Raw genomic sequence first — 21,630 nt, forward strand, 5'->3', positions numbered from 1 at the left:
GGCCCGGGGGCGGCGGGGGGATGAGCAAGTCTTGGCCATACTGCCCAGGCCTCAGGTCCCCCACAGAGCTGTATAATCGGAGGTTGCCATTGATAAGCTTGCTGCCTGCAAGGAGGGAGAGGCAGAGATGAGAAGGGCGAGAAGGCAGCCGGGCTTGCCCATCTCTGAGTGCCCAGGGCAGGGCGGGGTGGGCTCCTGAGGGAGTAGCTGGCCGGTGTCATGTCTTTCCTTTTGAACAGCACGTGAGGAGCAGCCATGTCTCGAGTCTCCTGAGCTCTCCTGGGAGTGACCCTCTTCTTTCTGGGGAGGGGCCCCTGCCTGTCCCTGGCACAGCCTCTGGAGCCTGTGCTAACTCTCCATAAGCTCCCGAGGCTCACCCTTCTCTGCCCCACTCACAGTCCTGTATATAATCCCTTTACTAAACTCTCTTCAGTTAGGCCCTTCAAGGGCACCAAGTGTTTCTTACAGGTGCCTTGGCTGGTACAAAGCCAGAAAGGCCAGGGTTCAAATCCTGGCTCTTCCACTTACTAAATGTGTAACCTGAGACACACTCATTAACCTTGCTGAGCCTCAGTTTCATCATCTGAAAAATGGGAACGATGTCAGCACTTACCTCATAAAGCTGTTGGAGGATTAAGCAAGAGAATTCATGTAAATGCACGGCAAGAGCTCATCAGGTGCTAGGCCCATAGTAGGTGCTTAACAAATGGTAATTGCTTTGACTACTACCACCTGTGCTTACCTTTTCATTCAGCCGTAAGACAGACAGGGAAGGTGGCAGAGATAGGAAGTCATGGATGGGGGTGGGGGCCTGGAGACCTCAGTAAGGAAGTCTGGGTGAAAGTTTGGGAGGGAGAAATTTGCATGAGCACCTCCTGCTTTCTAAAGATCCTGAATCTACCAAGAACCCAGCTTTCCACCTCATAGAGAACTTCCGGAACAGATTCTGGACTGCAGGATGGATGGGGGTCTGTGGAAATGAGGTGACCTGGACGATCGAGGCACCAGAGAGATGCTGAGCCCCCCTGGCCCCAGCGGCTCACATCCCTCCCTTCTTGGCCCCAGCCCCTGCCCCCTCCCTATTGTCTGCAGGCCACCAGGATGCCCTGATTACTTCTCTCTGAGGGGTACCTGTCCTTCACCTCTCCTCCTCTCAATTTCTAGGGCAGAGAGAAACAAACCTGGGAATGTGCAGCTCTGAAGGGCTCCTCCCAGCTGTCTGACTTCAAAACAAACGCCATACAGAGAGTAGGGGGGGCGTGGAAACCAACACTCATTGAGCACCCATTGAGCACATTGAGTAAAAGACAAACCAAAAAATAGTCAAAATACTGGCTCTCGTGGAGCTTGTGCTTTAATGGGGCAATGGGACAGGCAATAAACATAATATATTAGTAAATTACTACCACATTAGGTGATGAGTAATATGGGGGAAACCCAGGAGGGGTGGTAGGGGTGCAATGTGACTAGGGTGGTCAGGGAAGACCTGACTGAGAAGGTGACACTGGAGCAAAGAGGAAAAGAGGGAAAGAGGGAGGCGAGAGCTGTGCACACGTGCAGGCAAAGAACTGTCAGGGCAGTGGGAACTGCAGCACAAAGACCTGAGGGTGGAAATGTGCCTGGATGTTGAAGGAGCAGCAAGGAGACGGGAAAGCCAGTAGGAGATGAGGCCAGGTAGGGCCAGATTCTGGCGGTCCTGGCAAGAACCCTTCCACTGGGTGACAAGGGAAGTCACTGGAGGGTTTTGAGCAGGGTATGACAAGAAGTGACTTGCATCCCATCCAGTACTTAGTTTACTCTTCCAGAACTGGAATTGTCTTGCCCGTGGCTCATTGGAAGATACGGAGGTGCAAGGGGTTACGTGATTTGCCCCAGGGAGCAAAGCTAGTATGCAGGGGAGCTGGGACTCGAAGCCAGGTCTGCCTGACTCCGGGGTTCTCTCTACCACTCACGCTGAACTTGTTCCTGCTCTGGCCTCGGCCCTCACCATCCTTCCCCCACTGGGCCTTAGCCAACCGTGGCTCTCCTCATCTCCCACCCACAACAGCCAGCAGCCAAGAGCCCGGGGACTCCAGCTTTCTCACCAGCTGGGGAGGGGGGACCAGATGCTTGGGCTTAAGGAGGAAAAAAAGAAAGATGGACAAGCCCCAAGCTTAGGGTCCTCTTACCTGTCATTTGTTGGTCTGCAAAGTTGTCTGGGACAGAGGGGGTGGGCACAGCCAGTCCATGGTTCTCCTGGGCATCCTGAAAGAGAGCAGAACAGTTAGGGGACAGGGAAAGACATATGGTTCTTAAATCGCTACTCGTGAGACCATTTTATTGCTGGAAAATCCACAGTGATGGTTGCACAACCTTGTGAGTATACTAAAATATAAAAGGGCTCGTTTAAAAGGGTGAATTTTATGATATAGTCGAGTCTTGTTATTCGCGGTAGTTAGGGTCTATAAAGTTGCTGCGAACACCCAATTAGCAAAAACTGGATCAAAATGCCCGAGGGAAATGCCCTAGGGTTAGGTTCCTGTAAACCTTGGTCAAGGCACCTTCATCAGCTGATCAATACATAACTTTGTTTTATGCCTGTTTCTGTTTAAAGAGACCTTATTTAATATCTATTGTTGACTCACTGACACTGAACTCATGGCCAACAGCACCATAACTCACACCTTCGGAGCTTACATAACGCACATAGAGGCACCTCACCTAGCCTCCTCGTATGTAGGGATGTCAGACGGCACATCAGCCCTATGCTTGGGGACCATTTTAAATAGCAAAATCACCAACAAAAAGCAAAGAAATATGAAAAAACATGGCACTAAATAGAAAAGGATGCTTATTTACCGCATGAGGGCTGAAACAAGAAAGCAAAGTGTCTTGTTCGACCTCAGCAGGGCCCGTGTGCATCAGGTGACCCAAATTTTCCACTACTCTGCGTATGTCCAGAGCATCTTGAGTACTGATGTGGGGGGTTACAAATAAATTTTAGCAAGTAGGCGAATTTGCAGATACAGAATCCACAAATAATGAGAATCAACTGTATATAAATTGTATCTCAGTTAGAACAGAACAAACAAAAAAATTCTGCGTGACTCCCCAGGGATGGCCACAAGATAAAAAGCCAAACCCCTCAGCCTGGCCTCCTGTTCACGCTTAGCTTTCATTAGGTATTTACAGAAAAGTACCTAAGTAAAAAGTGGTGAACTGGAGCTGTGGAAGGTGGAGACCATAATGCGTTTATACAGCTGTCGGTTTGTACATACTATTTTACATTCTTTTTTTCTTTTCCCCAAACACACATTTCCATATGTCAACAACGTCCACACACCTGTCCTTTGGAGGAGCTGTGGAGCATTTTATGGTCACTTTCAAGGTCCTCAACACCCTGGCCTCATCCTTCCCAGCCAACGTTTATTTCCACTCACCTGTTACAGCCATCCTGCATTCCAGCTGGACCAACTCCCTCCCCAGGATCCTTCCAACCCACACATCTGGTTCACGTTCATCCCTGACGCTGGGTGTTGGTCAGGCTGTGCTCCTCTTCCCACCCTCCATTTCTAACAATACCACCCACTGCTCTGTGCTCTAAACATATGATCGCCGTCACACCACTCTGTGAAGAAGCTATCCCCATTTGTCAGAGACCGCGGAAGCTCAGAAATGTTTGGTAAGTTATCTATAGTCATATGACCAGTGCCGTCAAACCCAGGTCTGTGGAGCTCCCACCCCTGGGTATTTTGCTTCTTTAAAGTCTAAGTCTCTCATCCTGCATGGATTAGCTGAGCCCCTCTAGAAAGATGGTAGCAGGGAAGGGGAAGCTCTGAAGCCAGACTGTCTGGATTTGAATTCCGGCTCTGCCACCTACTAGCTGTATGACTGTGCCAGTGACGTAAACTCTCAGGTTCCCTGACTATGCAACTGTGATGAAAATAGAATTTACCTATTCTAGGGAAGCTGTGAGGATTAAGCGATGCAATACACAAAAAGCACTTAGCTCCTGGCATGTAGTGAAAGCCCAATAAATGTTAGCTCTTGTTGTTATTCCTAAGGAGCCATCCCTTGTCTGCACCAGCCCACACTGACCTACCCTGTTCAGAGCAGCCCATAGCCAAGCCCCGTAGGGAGGACTTCTGTTTGCTCTCTAGATATTACCCCAGTTCCTCCAATAAGATGTGGTTGCTCCTTGGAGCCCAGGGACATGTTTTACACGAATCCCCCAAAGCGGGACACATAGTAAGCCAAGTTGTTACTCGCTGATGGTGCGAACTCTCTAGACTTAATGGTTTAATATATAAGAAGGGGGATTCAAGGTAGATGTTTCAGAAATATCCACAAGACCCTGGGTTACCAAGGGCAATCTCAGAATTACTCTCTGGCCATTTGAGGGCAACAAACAACCCATCTTCTTGTTCTTAAAGAATTTTGGGGACTTCCCTGGTGTCGCAGTGGTTAAGAATCCACCTGTCAATGCAGGGGACACGGGTTCGAGCCCTGGTCCGGGAAGATCCCACATGCCGCAGAGCAACTAAGCCCGTGCGCCACAACTACTGAGCCTGAGCTCTAGAGCCCACAGGCCAAAACTACTGAGCCCGCACACCATAACTACTGAAGCCACGGCCACTCCCGGCACTGCTGCCACAGAGCAGCCCTTGCTCAGTGCCTGGGGTAGAGTCCAGCCCTGGCCCTGCCAGATGGGGCATTCCCCATGGAACTGGGCCTCAGGCCTTCTGTGTCCCTACACCCAGACAACACCCAAAAGCTAAGATCACTGGTCACCTCACAGAGGGGTGCAAACCAGCTCCCCAGCTCAGTCAAGCAGCCCTTTAAAATCCCTCACAGCCTCATATATTGAAAAGTCACCCAGCAGTGATTAGCTGGCAGGGAGGCTGGGGGCAGAAGTGCCGTTCCAAGAATATTTATATATATTTTCTTCCTTATACTTGTCTCTATGTTCAGTTCTTAACAATGAATTTCTGTTTCCTTCATAATTTAAAAAAGCACACAGTACGTAGTTTTGTTTTTTTTTTTTTTAATTCTTGTAATCAAGAAGAAAGAGCATGGATTTTATAGGCAGGCAGACCAAATTGGCAATTTTTTTTTTTTTTTTTTTTAACCACACCGCGTGGCATGTGGGATCTTAGTTCCCACACCGGGGATCAAACCTGCACTGGAAATGTACAGTTTTAACCACTGGACAGCCAGGGAAGTCCCCAGATGGGCAATCTTAATTTAACTCCATCATCTCAAAGACAGAATCGGACACAAGGTCAGTGGTCAGGAAGTGTGCCCCCCTCTCGCCTTTTGAGGCTCAGTTTTCTCATCTGTAAGATGGGGTTGATCCCACCTCCCTTCGGTTTGTTGTGATACCCCACACCTAGATAGATCCTGCAGAGAAGCACTCAAGGAAGGACATTTCCCCGGGCTCCTGGCCCTCAGGCCCTAACAAAGCTCAGTAGGTGAGCAGTGGCCTGAGTCCATGGACACTCTGCCTGGGCACAGCTCCCGGGACGTGTCTGCCCAGCTGGACCTGAAGAGATACATGGGTGCTTCCCCGTAGTCAGGGTCAGGCAGCTGGGAATCTCCTACTGCCCTTTCAAACACAGACATTTCAGAGTTGAAGAGAAGGAGGAAGGAAAGAGGAAGGGAGGAAAGCATTCACTATTCAGGATGAGGTTGTCTCCCCCTTAATGTTACAGGGGGTCAGAGCCCATTGCTAGCCCCCTGCTGCACCACCAAGGGCTCAGGGGACAGCCTTACCCCACCGAGGGGCCCAGCCCTGCCCCCTTGGCCTCCCTGGGACTGGGACACACACGTGCTCATGCCTGGGATTCTTCAGAACCCAGGCAACCCCCAAGGGTGGGTCACCAGGAGCTTGGCCAATGGGCCACACACGGTTGCCTTGGACACAGGCCAGCTCGGTGCCTTACTGACACATTGTGGAATGCAAACTTCCTCACCAGATTCCTCCAGTAGCCTGGCTGCGGCACCTCAGGGTGAGGTGTGGAGCTGCAGGGGGTGAGGGAAATGACCCTGAGTCAGAGTCAGAGCCAGGCATGGCTGGGGACACTGCTGTAGGCTGGGGGAGCAGGGGGACAGGCCCCCAGAGTGAGAGCCACAGGAAACCCCTCCAGGCACCCAGTGTCCCCAGCGGGGTGAAGCCCAGCCGGTTAGTTGTTTCCTGGCTTCGCGGGGCAGCGTGAGGGTACAGAGTGTGACCCCCACACAGCAGCTTCTCTGAAGCTGGGAACCAGTGAGCATTAAAAAAGAAGAGCTCCAGGGCTTCCCTGGTGGCGCAGTGGTTGAGTGGCCGCCTGCCGATGCAGGGGACACGGGTTCGCGCCCTGGTCCGGGAAGATCCCACATGCCGCGGAGCAGCTGGGCCCGTGAGCCATGGCCACTGAGCCTGTGCGTCCGGAGCCTGTGATCCACAACGGGAGAGGCCACAACAGTAAGAGGCCCGCATACCGCAAAAAAAAGAAAAAAAAAGCCCCATTACTTCCCCGCCCTGCCCTCCACCCTCTGCCACAGCTCATACCCCCTTCCTGGGGAACAGAGAATTCCACCAACAAGGCCGTCTTCCTCTGGACCAGCCTGCCATCCCAGAATTGCTCTTAGACCCTCGTTTCAGGGTCCTTCCCTGGACTCTGAGCTACAGAGGGCCCTGCTCTGGTTCCCTTTAGGGCAAGGAGTCCATGGGATCAAAGGGACATGCCCTAAGAGCCCACAACACCCCGTTCTTGACCCTGCTCCAGGCACCAAGGTCCCTAGAATCCCCCATTTAAATGGCCCTGAGCCCATGTCTAGAGCTTCTTTCCCAGTCAGTCCTGAGGGCAGCCCAAGCTGGGGGTGCACATCCCTGAGCCCAAGGGGTGGCCATGCGTGGATAAGGATAAGGGTGTGGGTGGAGCTTTGGAGGTTCAGGCTGAGACCTCCACCATGGAGGAGGAGCCAGGTGGGCAGAGGCGGGGGTGGCTACGGTGGGGAGAGGGTGCTCCATCCGTACACTGGCTGCAAGCTTCTGACACCCACCCCCTAGGATCGCATGGAGCTTCCCCCACCTGACAGCCCTCCCAGCTAACGTCAGCCACGTGAATCACTCGAAAGCCAATAAGGACTGCCCTTCCCAGCTCACCCTAAGGAGCTCAAACCCCAACCCCAAAGGGAGCCTGGGCCTTGAGTTCAGAGATGAGCTCCCACGGCGGGGGATGGGGTGGAAAAGTGGGAAGGAGAAATCCGGCTGACTTGGGCTGCATCTTTGCGTTTCAAGGAGGGCAGGGTCCAGACAGTCAGGCTTCCTGCCCGGAACCCAGGCTGACACCTCCCCAGGCACTGCCAGGCCTGCCTGACTCAGAGGGTGGGGTGACCCAGGGAGCTCTCACCGCCTGCAGCAGCCCAGGGGACCTGTCCAGCCAGTTTCCCCATATTTGCCACGTTGGCATTTAATTTTTAACTCCTCATATGCATCGCCCTGGAGATGGCTGGGCTCAGACTAGGGTAGGGCAAGAGGCAGCCCCAGAGAAAAGTATGACCTTCCTTCCACCAGTTGTTCCACCAGATCAGCTCTCAAAAGCTAGGGACAGGCTCTGGCTTGAGCTCTGGGCCGGGTTCCCCCTTGGAGGTAGAAGGAAGTGGGGAGAAAGGATCCTTCCCCGACTCAGCCCAGGCCCACGTGGTGGAGACAGGACTGGATTGAGAGGAGGAGACCTGGGCTTGGGTCCTGTCTCCACCTCCTTTGATCTGTGTGGCCTGGGCAGGACCGTCCCCTCCCTGGGCCTCAGTTTTCTCGTCCTGATGAGCACTAAGGTCCGCCCCTACCCCAGCTCTGAAGTTTGCAATTCTAATCCAGTTCCTCAGAGCTTGCAGAGCAGGAAGTGGGGTGGCCCTGGTGACTGAAGCATGTCCTTTTCAGAGGGCCTAGAGTCTCTGGGGGGCTCCAGGGAGCTGACCCCACCTCCTGCCCCTCTGTTAGCAAGTTATTTTAACACAGAAAATCACAGCTGAGGAGACCCTAGTGGACCATCCAGTATAACCCCCGCTGGTGGGTGAGGAGCCAGCGGCCCTGGGAGAGGAAGGGCCTGGCCCTCAGCCACCCTGCAGCCCAGTGGCAGAGCGGGCACTGGTGCCAGTTACCTGAGGATCAATGCAGATCCCATCCCAGTCACTGAGGGATCCCAAGGTCCTCTTCATAATTGGCCTCCGGCTGCTGGCTGCCTGGAAAAGTATTTCTTTGTTCTCTGCACTTTCACCTCAAACAGGGCAAGGAAGCTCCAGGAAGGGGCCAGTAGCACCTGCTGTGGCCCTTCTCCGCCTCATCTTGCCCTCCCCTCTCGCACCAGCCCCTCTGCGGGCTCCTGAGAGGTACTGACAGCCACAGTGCTCCCAGAAGACGGTCCGGCCCGGACGGCGCTCAAGGAAGAACATGGGCCTGTCGTGGGCATCGCTGCCTTGAGCCTCCCCTGCCCCAGGGTGGCCTGGCCTGGGAGGTGCCCCCTGAGTGTGGGAAGGGAGGAGAGGGAGGGGCAAGGCCCAGCTGGTTAGGACAGTGTCAGGCAGGGCTTGGCCTCGACCCAGCTCCCCACCCCTGCCCCAACTCGGTGGGGCTGGGGGCCAGGGTGTGCGCACGTGTGTCTACGTGTGAACCCACAATTCTGTCCTCCTGCCTCTCATTCTCCCGGCCTCCTGCCCCAGCTAGAAGAAAGCAAAGGATCCAGCCCAGAGCCTAAGGGAGAGGAGTCAGACTCCCCTCAACCCAGGAGCCGGTGATGAAGGATATCGGGGCTGCTTTGTATCTTACGACCTGAGTCAGGAGTAAAACATGTCCCCGGGATACGGGCCACCATGCCCAGGGTTCCTAATCTTAAGATGCGTCATAGGTGGGCTTCCAGGGGCCTGAGATCCCTCTGTTGGAATTGTAAGCAAAATTACGTGTACGTGGCTCACAGCCTCATCATGCTCTCAAAGGGGCCTATGACCCTACAGAGGCAAAAGCCCTGGTGCCCAGAAAGCCCTGGCTGCCAGGCAGGGGTTCAGAGAGGCAGACACGGGAGATGCAGGCGGTGCTGCGGGCTGGTGCTGGGAGGGAAGAAAAAAAGCTTCTAGGCCGTGGGTGGAGGGGAAGATAGGATGGCCTGAATAGAACTCGGAGCCTGGAGCCTGGCTACAAATCCCAGCTCTGCCACTTATGAGCTGCCTGTCCTTAAGCAAGTTACTGCCCCATCCTGTGCTTCAGTTTCTCTACCTGTAAAAGGGGGATTCACAGCAGCATCTTCCCAAGAGGGTGGCTCCAATGACTCTGTTAACACACGCGAGGCACTGGGGATGGTGCCTGACGCACAGTAAGTGTCCCCCACGTGTCAGCCACGATCTCACGGCCCTGCCACTGGCTAGGACCACACAAGCCACCCAGCCGGCACCGACGGCATGGAATGACCTTCCCTTTCTGGGTTCAGTTCCTGCCAATGTAAAGTGAGGCTGGTGTGGACCCGACGAGGCCCCTTTCAGTCGTGGGTTCACAGTGTGTTCATTCCCTCGCCTTCACCAGTGAGGGGCCGTGAGTTTGGTGGCGAGAAGCCCCATCTCCTGGGACTGGGTCTGAGGCTTGCCCGGAAGGACTGCTCCCAAGCCAGTACCAGCCAGCAGTCCCTAACCCTGTGCAGCCCCCCCAGTCATGCTCGGCTTGGCCCAGACCAGATCCAAACCAGAGGACCCAAGCCAGAAAGGAGGAGAGCAGAAAGGCAGGGACCTGCAAAAAGGGATACAGGATGCCGGCCCATCAGAAGAAACTCAGCTGCACTGCATTAACCCTTTACTTGCTGGTGCAGATCTGAGGGAGGAGCCAGGACAGCAAGAGCCACTCAAGGGGAAACAGCCATTTATTTAAATATTTTAACAACCAGAACAGGCACTGGTGTGTCAGCCCTGGGCGCCCACCACTGTAATTCTGAGTATGTGTGCTGGGAGTAGGTGAAGGGAGAGAATCGAATTCACTTCCAGCGATGGAAAATCTCAAAATTATTTCATCTGCATGTATGGGTGAGATAACCCTGTAACAGTTTTATGCATCTCTGGAAACAAAGTTAGGGGTGGACTCATTTGCTTTATACCTTTTTGTTGGTGGTGGTGTACTCTCTCTATTTGTCTGTGATGTCTGTGAATTGCTTTTGTAAGCAGAAAATAAATTACTTAAAGTTGTATTCCCAGAGGTCTGTGTGTTCAGCCCTCCACATACAGGCCTTGGGGTCACAGCAAGGAGACTGTAAGACTCAGTCCCTCTCACAAAGAATCTCGGGGTCTGGTAGGTGAGCTTGGACAACCCAGAAAAAATCGGTGATGGTGCAAGGGAGATGGTTGTGCTAGACAGAACTTGTGGGTGCCCCAGACTGAGGCATGGGGTGCCATGAGGTCTAACAGGCCCCTGAGAACTCAGACCAGGATTAGGTGCCTTGTCAGTTGAGGTATGGGATGCTGTGACCCCAGTGACTGTATTGTCTCAACCGGGACCCAGGTCTCACAGACAGTAGTGAACCTGGAATTTATGAAGCTGACAGTTTAGGCTCTAAATCTGGGCTGTCGCATACGGTAGCCACTGGCCACAAGTGGCTATTGAGCCCTTGAAATGTTGCTAGTCAGAAGTCAGATGTGTGCTCTAAATGTGGCACACCAGATTTTGAAGACTTAGTATGAAAGAAAGAATGTAAACTACCTCAGTAGTATTTTCTACATTGATTAAATGTTGAAATGGTCATCTTTGGACAAATTTTACCTATTTCTTTTCCATGTACCTACTAGAAATTATAAAATTACACATGAGGCTCACATTATACTTCTATTGGATGGCGCTGGTCTAGGCTGTCCCTGAAAACCCAGTCACAGAGCAGTTGTTTTGAGTGTCTTTCCCTTTAGAGAACAAAAGCCCAACCACAGGCTCCAGAAGGGAGTTTTTGGTTTCTGGCAGTTCCAGATCCACAAACAAATCGGTCCCAAATGCCCTTCTCCCAAGGGTCACTGCTATTTGACCTTTGAGACAGTTCAGGTGCCACCTCTTCCAGGAAGCTTTCCTTGATCACCACCCTGTAGCTGGATTGGCCACTCCTGCTCTGGCCTATATTCTAATAGTCTGTTTAGTGATTCATCCCCTGCACTGGGCAGGGAGTTCCTTGAGCAATGCTGGCTCAATCATCTCTGAATCCCAGAATCCAATGCAGGGCGTGGCACAGAGCAGTCAGCCATCGGTGATTGTGGAATATGAATCCTGCTGAACTGGAGGTACCCACTGCTGCATTGCCTCTGCATGCAACTTCCCCATAACCTCTCCTTAGGTTTCGACTCAGAGGAGCTGACACCCCTAATCCCAGCCTTTCTGCCATGAGCCATGCCTCCTCCCAGTAGCCACCCTGGGTTGGCATCAGGACGGAAGGAAATGGACAGAGGGTGAGGCTGATGACCACTCGGGCCAGGGCAGGTGGGGCTCCCTCCTCTATGGCAGCCAAGGTGGCCCATCCACAGCAGACCCACAGACCTCAGGGCAGAACAGTACTCACCAGTGGAAGAAAGGTCAGCAGGGGCCGGACTCTTGGCCGAGCTTTCAGTGTGGCGGTTCCCGACTCACTCACTGTGTCAACTCGGTTGTCTCCAAAATAGATCCCATCTAGGGGAGACAAGTGAGGGGAGACCATGAGCTGGAGATCAAAGGCACAGGGGCCAATGGAGTTTAATCAGGAAAACTGAGTTTAATCAGGCCCCGCAGTGGCCCCCGCTGGACCCAGCCCATCACCTCTTACATAACAAGATCCTACGGGTGGGGCGTGTGCTTTTGGGACCAAGTGAAGCAGGATTGGGAGGGACTCCAGGGGCGGTTTCTTGGGGTCTCCTGAAGCTTTCAGCCACCAGCAGTCCTCTCTCTCCTCATCCACCCCATACAGGTCCTGAGCCTTCACTCCCACAAGTCCCTCCTTTTGCGGCCCTGAGAGCTTGATCAAGGCCCCAGCTAAAGCTTATCTCTGAGAGAGGGAAGAAAACAAGCTGGCTTTTCGCTTGAGTGTTTGAATTTCTAATCTGGAACAAGCAGAGCAGATTAGGCCACCCAGTGGCCCAGCACCCACCTTCTGGACTCCTCTAACCCAAGATTTCTTTAGCTCCCAAACCATCAATGGTTGGAGGCATGGCTCCATCCGATGCGCCCTTGAGGACAGAGCAGAAATAGGACAGTAGGGTCCACCTGACTTAGTACAAATCCCAGCTCTGCCACTGACTCACCATGTGGCTTAACCTCTCTGGGCCTCAGTTTTCCCATCTGTACGATGGGAACAATGACAGCGCCAGCAAATGTGGTCCCGTCCTCTGTAGGAAGACAATACAGGACCTTCCTCTTCCTCTAGTTGCTGGACCTGTGCTCTGGGCTGTTTCTACAATAGTGGGAACTATTGTAGAACATTTTCTCAACCAATCTCCCTCATAACTCTTAAGACACATTGATGAGAATTTCACACACTGTCACCTCTGACAGGCAGGGGTCACTGTGGACCTCCTACTACATGGGCCATGAGCAAGGAGGGCTTTCTCCATTTACTGGGGCCAAGGGACTTTCTCTTCCTCTATAGCAAGGGACTTTATAGCAAGGGACTTTCCTTTTCCTCTATAGCAAGGGACTCTATAGCAAGGGACTTTCCTTTCCCCAGAGGGGAAAGAGAAGAAAGGTCAAAATTCCAACTAACCAGAATCCTACTAACTGGAACATTGGATGAATGGTGGTTACCTTGCCTCTTGCACATGACTTTAGGAGAAAAGTGCAAGAGTTTAAAGATTCCCACATAGAGGGCCTTGACTGTGACATGGAGGCTCTGGGGAGCACCCCAGAAATGGGACACAGAGTCCTTTATGTGATGCCCTACCTGGCGGAGAGTCGGCTGGCACATTCCAGATTCTCTACCTCTCAAAGGGGCCAAAATGACGAGTTTTCCCCATGTCTCCAGAAATGCTAGTTCCCAGCGCTGCCCCGTCCCATCCCGTACACTCTGGGCAAACATGATTCCCCAGTGGTGGCTGCCAGGCTCCATGCCTAAGGCTGGAGACCAAGATGCCAGAGGGTGGGTGGGGAGGGAGAGGGGGGTTGTAAGAGTGCAGATTTGGCACAATCAGAAACAAGAAAAGTAGAAATAATAGGATACCCCCAACAGCTACCACTGAAACCCACCCAATTCTCACTGGCTTCTAAGCGTCTGTGTGTTGACAACAGGATTTCCTGGGACATTCTCTAGATAGTGCTGTTTTGATCACCAAGACGTTATACTGGGGGTGGGGTGGGGACTAACACAGGCACACTTCCAAGCAGACCTTCTCTCTCATTATTTTATTTAATCTCTGCACCAGTGTTGGGGTCTAGGGAGCGTCCTTTCTGCAGCTGAGTTGCCACAACATGAATGGTCCCTCTTACTGTGTGCCTGGGAGTTTTAGAAGCAAGCAATCTGGCAGGTTGATCACTATAATAGCAGTAATAATATAAGACTAGGTGGAATTTATTGAACACTTGTAATGGGCCAGGCACCCTTCTAAGCATCTTATACCTTATTAATTCATCTAATTCTCAAAACAGCCCCTTGCAATTGGTATGATCACCATCCCCATTTTACAGATGAGAAAACTGAGGCACAGAGAGAGATCTAATAACTTGCCCAAAGCCTCAGAGTAAGTGGTGAAGCCGGGGTCTCTGCTCCAGGGCTGACCTCTGAACCACTATACTGTACACACTGCTCCCAAGTGGGGAATCCTGATCCCACCATTTATAGGATGTGGATGGGAGGATGGGGGTGTGAGGGGCAGGGGTGCTATTGGAGGGTATGGGAGGCTTGGCTGTAGCCAAGAAGCAGTGCTGGGGAGGGGTGGGAGGTGAAGCAGCTTGCCCAAGGCCCACACGGTTTAGGGCAGAGCCAGATCTGAGCCGGGGCCATCTGACCCCCATATGCTCCCACTCTACACACCTCACAGATTCCACAACTCAGCCCTGATTCTGAGCCACTGTTGTCTCAGTTGGTTTGTGGTTGTTTTGAGCAGGGGAGCCCTTTCTAAGAATACGATTGTTCTCTGGAATACCTGTGGAAGGCGAGCAGCTGTGGTAGACAGAAGTGGAAGGCCTGCGTGGCTCCCTCCCAAGGGGGCACCTCTTGGAAATGCAATTTGATTTCCCCATTCTAAGAGGTGTGGCTGGGAGTCGGGGAAGGAAATGTGATGAGAGAAGCAGAGTCAAAGTGGTGTGATGTGAGAAAGACTTGGCTGGCCACTGCCGTGTTTGAAGATGGAAGGGGCCACGAGCCAGGGAGTGCAGGCAGCCTCTAGAAGCTGGAAAAGGTGAGAAAACATTCTTCCCTAGAACCTCCAGAAGATAACACAGTGTTGCTGACACTTTCATTTTAGCCCAGTGAGATCAGTGTCAGACTTCTGACCTACAGAACCGTAAGATAATAAATGTATGTTATTTCAAGAAAAAAAAAAAAGAGGTGTGTCTAGAACCTGACAGACTTTCCCTGGGCCCCTCATACCTGGGCTCAGTTCCCAGTTGGTCAAGGTACACCAGCAGGTGAGTCAAGTGTGGCCACTACCATAAGCGGGGTCCCCCAAGAGTTCAAGGTCAGGGCTGGGGCTTTCTGAGCCTCACGGTCAAGGTCCAAAACTAAACAGAAAGACAATAGAGTCCAACCTTGGGGATTTTCCTGTGGAAGTAAATGAATGCTGCTAGGATCAGTGTCAGGGATACCAGAATGGGCCTTCCTGGGAAGCAGCCCCCTCCTCAGTTGAAGAGATTAAAGGAGGGCCTCTTGGGCTTCCACTGCTGCTGCTGGTGGCGCAGTGGTTGAGAGTCTGCCTGCCAATGCAGGGGACACGGGTTTGTGCCCTGGTCTGGGAGGATCCCACATGCCGCATGCCGCGGAGTGGCTGGGCCCGTGAGCCATGGCCGCTGAGCCTGCGCGTCCGGAGCCTGTGCTCCGCAACGGGAGAGGCCACAACAGTGAGGGGCCGCATACCTCAAAAAGAAAAAAAAAAGGAGGGCCTCTTGAAGAAGGAATGGACAGTGAGGAGATGAAGCCAGAGACAGACAGGAGGCTGGACAACCCTACCCATGGTGGGGAAGCCACTGGGAGGTGGGTGGCCCTTTGCCCTCTTGTCAGGGAGAGCTCTGAGTCTGGATGCTTGGGGCTGCCCTCTTTGCTGATGGGGAGACTGAGGCCCAGAACAGATGGGGCTGGTCCAAGGTCTCAGAGCAGTGGTGGTGGTGCCAGGGCTCAAACGAGGTCCCCAACTTGCAGTGCTGGGCTCCAGGCACAAATAATGGGGTGCCTTACACATGGCGCGTGGCTTGCTGCCTCTCCCCGAACAGGCTGAGCTGGTTCTCTCAGTCTGGGGCAGGGCGTGTGTGTGTGTGTGTATGTGTGTGTGTGTGTGTGTCTGTTAAGTGGAGGGGGGAACAGCCAGCTTTAGGGGAGCTGAGGGCTGGGCACAAGTGGCTGCCTCACTTCCAGCCCTTCCTTTCTCCTTCTCCCCAAAAGAAGGAAACTCTCATTGGGCCTTTGGCATTCGCTTACTTACAAAGGTCAGGGTTGAAAGCCTGATAAAATGCTCTTCTTCCCCCAGCCCAAAAGCTGCCCATGGATCTCCATGGAGGCTGAGCTCTGAGACAGTTATTGAGCTCTTTCCCCAGATCCTAGACAGGTCCAAACTAGAGAGGAAATGAATGATAAAAATGTAACTTTCTGACACCTGATATGCCATATTACGAGCTGGGCACCATTCTAAGTGCTCTTTACATCCCCCTTCACAAACCTGTGCGGGGCTTCCCTGGTGGCGCAGTGATTCAGAATCCGCCTGCCAATGCAGGGGACACGGGTTCGAGCCCTGGTCCTGGAAGATCCCACATGCCACGGAGCAACTAAGCCCATGAGCCACAACTACTGAGCCTGTGCTCTAGAGCCCACAAGTCACAACTACTGAGCCCATGCGCCGCATCTACTGAAGCCCATGTGCTCTAGAGCCCGTGCTCTGCAACAAGCCACCACAATGAGAAGCCCGCGCACCACAACGAAGACCTAACACAGCCAATAAATAAATAAATAAAATTGTTTTAAAAAAAACCTGTGCGGGAGGTACTCTTATTATCCTCATTTGGCAGATGAGGAAACTGAGGCTCAGAGAGGTTAAGTCCCCTGCCCAAGGTCCCACAGCTGGTGAGTAAAAGGGGCCAGGATTCAAGCCCAGGCAACCTGACTCTAGAATCCAATTCCCTCTGGTCACAGCCAGGACAGCAAGGAAATCACACAGGGATTCAGCATCTCTTTCCTTGGTCTCCTGTTCTTCCAGAGTGAGACTGGAAAGTTGGTGAGGTCTAGAGGAGACAAATGCATATTGGAATCAGATCTGGGATCACAGCCCAGCTCCTCCATGTAGCACCTCAGGCTGGGTTTCCCCACCCGTCAAATGGGGATCATTTTGGGAGAAGCCTCCCAAAATCAAGGGAGACAAAAAAGCTAGCAGAGGTGAGAGGAAGGCTGGGGTAACGGTGTGGGGGTCCCAAATTGCCAGGACCCCCCCCCAAATGGCCCCAGGAGCACTGGCCACAGGTCTCATCAAATTGCAGGTGCTTAAAAGCGGTGGTGTTCTAGCTTGGGAGAGTTTGCTACCTTGACCAGTGTAACCCAGAACCCAAAAACAGACCCTCACCTCCACTCCACTGAAGTGGGTTACCTGATCCTTGGCCACTAGGGGAAGCCCAGCCTTTCAGGGACGCAGCAGGGGGCCCCAGGTGAATGTAACCCACAAATGGCTTCCTTGCTAATTAACAGGGCCACGTGACAGGAACCTGAAAAGGCTGGTCTGTCCCAGTAAGCCCCAGCAGGTCTGACCTGGTGCGCCAGAGAGAGGCCTTTGTCCAAGCGCAGAGGGGACTCCAAAGGTGGCACTGGGCTGGGCTAGAGCCACAGAGTGTGGGGGCGGGCACAATGGGAGGAGCCTTGGGGTTGGGGACTGGAGGGGGGAGGAGTGCAGCAAATAGGCCCTCTGCTAGGACACGCTACCCAAAGTATGGCCTGTAGACCTGCCGGACTTCACCTGGGAGCTTCTCAAAGTGCATCTGAATCTGATCTTGACAAGGTCCCGGGTGACTGGATGCACTTTAATTTTTCAGCTGCCTTGAGCTGAAATGCCTTTGAGTCATTCAACCTGAGCCTCTGAGTGTTTCCTCAATTGAGAAAACATAGTTTTTAGTACACTGCCTGTTTCAGTAAATAACTGATAATAACAATGTTATTATTGTTATTAATTTATTGGCTGGGAGAGAAAGGGCACCCTGTAGCCAGTCTGCAGTGGTCAAGGGAGGGCCTGGCTTTCTGAGCTGAACTACAGGAACAAGAGGAGCTTATATAATGGGACAGTAGAGGGTGTGTGTGTGCGTGTGTGTGTGTGTGTGCGTGTGTGTGTGTGTGCTGAGCTGCAAGCAAACCACAGCACACCTCCAGGGGACGGGAGTAAACAAAAATCTCCTTCACACCCCTGCCATGCACAGGTCAGCTCTCCTTTCGGTAGGCTGGTGCCAGCCTGTCCCTGGCCAGAAATATGTGCTCAGCCCCTGGGGTTCATGGCTTCCTACCTGTTAGCCTGGCCTGAGACACCAGGGCAGGGGACCCCAGGAGCAGGAATACCAGAACCAGTAGCCACCTTAGGGAGCACTGGGGTTCTCCTGGATAAGGAGCTGGGACAGTCCCTATATATTTATTTAGAACTGCAAAAAGTCCTCAGGGGAAAGAGAATGGCCCAGCTCCATCTGGGGAAGGAAACCCCAGGATTCTCAAATATCCCCATATAAAAGAATCACCCAGGAGCTGGTGAAAAGTCCAGAATCTGGGTCCTAGTCCAGTGATTCTGACTTCATGTACCCCAGGTGGGCCCCCTGGATCTGCATTTTAAATAAGTGTTCTCGGTGGTTGGGAGGAAGGTGATTTACATTTTGGAGGAACAAGAAAGAAGGGCCCCCAGCAACCAGGGCATGCTATTGGTGGGGTGGGGTGGTGGTAGATAAAGAAGCTTGGCTCAACTAACCCAAGAGGCAAGGGAGGAGTCCTGAGTGACTAGCAGCCTTGTCTCAGGCTGCAGCAAGTCCCTTATCCCGAGATTTGTAAAGATCCACATCTCTGCTTTCTCACCTACTTTAAAAGCAATTGTGTAGCCTTTTAAGACCCTTGTGTGGGCTCACAGGAGGCTTAATTAGGATTGCAATTGCATTAAGTGAAGCCCTTCTAATAGTTACTGGATAAATGTTAGGGAAATCCTGTAAAGAAAAATTTACCTGTCACCACCTTCACATGACTGTTTGCATTTTACCTGCTGCACCCAGCCTACCCTTGTGCAAACAGATTTTTACATGACTGTAGCCACAGAGCAAGTGGTTACTCCTTAATTCCCCTACACACTCCCACACTGATTCTTCCCCCTCCATCCTAGCAGCTATTCTCCAAGGGCTGGATACCGCCAGCATCTCAGAGAATTTCACAGACTCAGGGACCCTATGAAACTAATCCCAACCCCTTTGAGCTCTTATCATGGCCTCTACATGCCACAGCTACAGGAACTGAAGCAGGAAGTGCTCAGAGTTGGAAATGCCCTGATAATAATAAATCATGCAGGAGTCGACAGATTTTTTTCTGTAAAGGGTCAGCTGGGAAATATTTTTGGCTTTGTGAGCCATACTGTCTCTGCTGCTGTGACTCAACTCTGCCCTTAGTAGCATGAAAGCAACCACAGATGATATGCAAATGATGGGCATGGCTGACTGTGTTCTAATAAAACTTTATTTACAAAAACAGGCCATGGGCCATAATTTGCCAATCCTTGTTTTAGTGTTTTTCCTTTTAATGCTCTTCAAAGCACTGTCATATACCAACCTCAAGCAGTCATTCTGTAAGCAGTCTGGACACCAGCCCCATTTAACAGAAGAAAAAAACTGGCCCAGAGAGTGGCTAGGCCCCCACTTATTAACAGAGGTGGACTCCAAAACAGGTCTGGGATCTTCATCACATCCCAGAATCCCCAACACTGGTCCTTCCCCTCCCCAACTCCGAGCACATGTCCTGTTCAGCAGGAAGACCTCTGCTACACCCACTGGCACCCTGAGGAACACCCCAGAAACACTGGAGAGCCATCCTGCTGGGTGCACATTGCTTCCCACCCCTCCATGTGGTGCAACCAGGCTGAGTCAGATGGAGACTCAGCCCTACCCTGGGGAACGGGAGGAGGTGCCTCCCTGGGCTCCAGCCCTGCTGGTGGAGGCAGCAGTTGGCTAGAGGCGACAGGGCACCATACCTGCATCTCTCTACTGGAGGGACTGAACCCCACCTGCAGTCTGTTCAGTGCAGGCAAAAATGTAGAGAAGTATGTAAGGCAAAAATGTACAGAAGTGTGTAAGGCATTCCCCTTGGGGAAGGAGTTGGGGGGGGTGAGGGGGGAGGTGTTCTCAAGCAGATGCCCCTCCAGTCAAATTCCCCCTTGATTACCTTCCACAAAGTCCACTCTGCAAGCCGGCTAAGAGTGTGGTCTCTGGAGCCCCACTGCCTGGGTTCAAATATTGGCTGTGCATCATGGGGGAAACTGTGGGGTAATGGAAATGTCCCAAAACTGAACTGCACGGACGGTTACACAACTTGATAACTCTACTAAAAAAATCAGTGAACTGGACACTTGAGAAAACCCTGGCTCCGTCATTTAAAGCTGTGTGATCTTGGGCGTGTTACTTAACCTCGCTGTGCCTTGGTTGCCTCATCTGTCAAACAGGATCATAGGCTAGGATTCAACAAGTCAACAACACAAGGACTTTAGAACGGTACGTTGCACCTAAGAAGGGGTCGATAAACGTTTGGGACCCAGGCGAGGAGAGGCGTTTAGGCCTCACAGAGTTGTACTTGGCAGGACATGTGCGTTTGTTAAGGTCCTAAACCCTGCCTCCAAGCCACCCTGGCCCTCGTAGGCTTTGCTCCTGCTGTTTGCTCTCGCAGTGCTGGGTGCCCTTCCCTCTCAGCTCACATGCTAGTTCCAATCAGAGGTCATCTCTCTCTGTTCCTTTTGCACTTACTCTTTTATAGCAAAGACTCAGAAAGGGCTAAACAGCATTCGGTCAGCTCTGTTCACCAGCTGGTCTGAGATCCTTGGGCCAGAGAGAGGCAACGTCTTGTTTGCCCTGCTCCTGTCAGGGTGCCTTGTGTCCCAACTGTGACAACTTGGGTGCTGAAGTGAATCCAATAGCAGGGGTTGAGGCTGTAACATCCTCTGTGGGTCCCCACACAGTGGCCATAAAGATCAGTGAAGGTAATGGGGTGACAATGAAGGCAGGTGAGGTAAAGCAGTGATGGGTGACCCTCCTTGGGCCCAGAAGCTCAGATCATACACAAGAAGTGAATTCCTGTCCCCACCCCCTGGATTCCCCCTCAGTTATATAGGGTACAAACTGCAGAAAGATGCAGTGATAAGGTGACCCACAGGCAGAACCCCTTTAAAGGCAGGGTGGGCATGGTGTTTTCAGATGCCTGCAGACACACCACCCTGACGCAGGGGCCAGGGGCGGCTGGCAGTCAGGAGGGGCTTCCTCAGCCTCCCTCTGACCTGGCAAGAGCCTGTGACCCCAGTAAGTGACTTGGTGTCTGGCACAGGCTGGTATCCTGCTAGCAGTGGCTCCTGTGGATTTTTCCTGGGCCTCCCCAGGGCAGAGCCAAGTGTGTGGGCACGCAGATAGCAGCTCTCTCTGCCTGTGACCCCGGGCCAGGCGAAGCAGGGCTGGGAAATGGGGGTGGGGGGATGGCGGAAGCGGAAAGAGTGGGGGGTTGAAAGGACCACCCTCAAGTCCTCAGATCCAGGGGAACACTTTGTACTCAACAGTACTGCTGGGGGAAGGGTGAGGGAGGGCACTGCAAACCGCGGGAAGCCTTTCTGGCAACAATTAGGCAAATATAACTTCCACAGAGGAGGGAAAATAAACACCTCGGAAGAGGGACTAAGATCAGATGCGGGGACCCCCGCAAAGGTCTCCGACCTCGCTGTGGAGAGGGGCCCCTCCTTCCCTTTCCCAGAGACACCTCTCTCGCCGGGGGCTCCTGCCCGGCCAGCACACAGGTTCAAACGCGTTCCTTCCCCTCTGCGCTGCCGCGTCTCCCGCCCTGGAGGCCGCGGATCGCCCGGAGTCCCGGGAGGGAGGTCGCCCCCGGGGTGGGGGGACCGCCCGGCAGCCCTGCGCCCTCCAGCTGACGGGCACACTCACCGAAGTCCCGGGTCCCCTCCTCCGGGGCCTCCTGGGTGAAAATCCAGGGGGGGTTGGTGGCGTAGAGGGAGGTGGCGGGAGGGTTGGCGTGCTTCTTGCCGAAGAGTTTGCTGAAGGTGCCCTGCACCGTCGGGTTCTTTTTCATGCTGCCGCCGGCCGAGCAGGCGCCGGGGAGGAACGTCCCTCCGCCTCCTGCCCTGCTCCGGACTGGACTCCTCACCGTCTCCCCAGGGGCCTCTACCAGGCCATGCCCCCGCGCCGTCCTCCCCGCCCACCCACCGGGAGACAGGTGCTGCGGGCGCCGCCGCTCGCCGGGAAATGCGAGCTACCTGGACAGGTAAGAGGCTGCG

At 53.1% G+C, this 21,630-nt stretch overlaps 1 protein-coding gene across 1 annotated transcript in view; it reads right to left on the reverse strand.

The window, feature by feature from the left end:
• The window catches only part of CUNH6orf132 (chromosome unknown C6orf132 homolog), a 26,118-nt gene extending 4,519 nt beyond the window's left edge, over positions 1-21,599 (reverse strand). Inside the window, exons 1-4 of the mRNA XM_024766064.1 lie at positions 21,281-21,599; positions 11,535-11,641; positions 2,169-2,244; positions 11-105 (exon numbers count right to left, since the gene is read on the reverse strand). Of these exons, the coding sequence (XP_024621832.1) occupies positions 11-105; positions 2,169-2,244; positions 11,535-11,641; positions 21,281-21,425 (423 nt within the window). The 5' untranslated portion in view covers positions 21,426-21,599. The remainder of the gene's footprint in view (positions 1-10; positions 106-2,168; positions 2,245-11,534; positions 11,642-21,280) is intronic.
• Between the last annotated feature and the right edge of the window lie 31 nt (positions 21,600-21,630).

The sequence above is a fragment of the Neophocaena asiaeorientalis genome, unplaced genomic scaffold (genome assembly GCF_003031525.2).
Source record: "Neophocaena asiaeorientalis asiaeorientalis breed wild unplaced genomic scaffold, Neophocaena_asiaeorientalis_V1.1 scaffold46, whole genome shotgun sequence".
Taxonomy (NCBI): domain Eukaryota; kingdom Metazoa; phylum Chordata; class Mammalia; order Artiodactyla; family Phocoenidae; genus Neophocaena; species Neophocaena asiaeorientalis.